Source organism: Buceros rhinoceros, unplaced genomic scaffold, assembly GCF_000710305.1.
Source record: "Buceros rhinoceros silvestris isolate BGI_N320 unplaced genomic scaffold, ASM71030v1 scaffold17816, whole genome shotgun sequence".
Taxonomy (NCBI): domain Eukaryota; kingdom Metazoa; phylum Chordata; class Aves; order Bucerotiformes; family Bucerotidae; genus Buceros; species Buceros rhinoceros.
Genome location: NW_010415963.1, coordinates 3,997 through 5,380, shown reverse-complemented (window position 1 = coordinate 5,380; position 1,384 = coordinate 3,997). Strand labels below are relative to the sequence as shown.

Genomic DNA, 1,384 nt, shown 5'->3' with positions numbered 1-1,384 from the left:
CGGTGCTGCGGGAGGTGAAGGCCTCGCACTTAATGCGTAGTGAGGAAACTCGGTGTGGTGTCAGGTCTCCGGCGGCGGCGTTGTAGCGTCTGCCTGAATCGCTGGTACTAAGCAGGGTGAGAGTAGCGTCGCTGTGTTTTCGTCGATGTTCAGATGTCGTGACTACTGTCAGACCTGGTCCCCGGGACAGCTGTGCTTGTACTGTAGCTTGGAATTTTGTGTTGGGTATTAGGTTGTGGTTTGGGAAGGGTGTCTTAAGGCATCTCGACTAAAGTACTAAAGATCTGTAGAAAACACTATTTAGACATACTGCATGTAATGCTGAGATGTGCTGAAGCAAACAGCTCGATTTGCCAAGAAGTTTGGTATGGATCCTTGGTATAAAATAGGGAGGAGAGCCCTTTCAGGATCTCATACAGATATGGCTGTCATAACTATAAAGCTGTTCATACCTACAAAAGGAGGCTTTGTGTTTTGGAGATCCCAGTACAGTCATCTTGCTATACAGAATCTCCTGGGAAATGACAGCTAAGTAAACAGACCAACTGAATCCTCAGGTCCTCTCCTGGTAGTTACTTAATACTTTGAATTCTATAGCTAATAACAAATCAGCCTGCTAATTTCACCTGTTATTCTAGGCAAGAACGTTAGTGTAGCTATGCAAGGAGTTGGATGGAGCATTGGTCTCCATGTGTTCCTCAGGCCAAGTTTTGACTGGCTTACCCCTCCAGGAAGTGCTTAGTTGCTTGAGGACAGATACTTGAAAAGTATGATGCTGGATATAGCTATTTGTACTGTGTCTAGAATACAGTGCAGCAGAGGATGCAAGTGGTAATGTCATCTTTCCTTAGAAAAATTAAGCTGCTTCAGAATGCCATGTCAGTAATCCATTTGATCAACGGAACAAAATTCCAAACTTGAAATTTTTAAAATTATCTTCTAAAATTTTTAATTGTCAGAGCTGTGTAAAGTAATACAAAAGCATTCACTGTTGAAAAACACTGAATTACTTGATATGTTGACATAAGCTGTGATAATGCCTTTCATAGGAACAGAGCTTACACAAAATACTTGACCTTCCCAGGTTTTTCAGTTCTTGAATGCAAAATGTGAGTCTGCATTCCTTTCCAAGAGAAACCCCCGTCAAATCAACTGGACTGTTCTGTACAGGCGTAAACACAAGAAAGGACAGTCAGTAAGTATATACCAATGGTTCTGTAAAGTTTTCTACCAAAAGATGTGCTCACCTGTCTGCTAGAATAGAGGTAACTTGAGTGTGCTGGTGTTTAACACCTGTATAACCAGGATGAAGACTGGCTAATAATGGTGAAAACGTGAGTGCATTTACGTGAGTTTATATGCTGCTTTAGGTTTGAAAGGTAAT

The 1,384-nt window shown here is 41.8% G+C and overlaps 1 protein-coding gene across 1 annotated transcript in view; it reads left to right on the top strand.

Moving 5' to 3' along the window:
• Nucleotides 1–1,084: 1,084 nt before the first annotated feature.
• RPL24 (ribosomal protein L24) overlaps nucleotides 1,085–1,384 on the top strand; it is a gene marked incomplete at its 5' end in the record, with an annotated part of 2,372 nt that continues 2,072 nt past the window's right edge. The window contains one exon of the mRNA XM_010137619.1: nucleotides 1,085–1,195. Within this exon, the coding sequence (XP_010135921.1) occupies nucleotides 1,085–1,195 (111 nt within the window). The remainder of the gene's footprint in view (nucleotides 1,196–1,384) is intronic.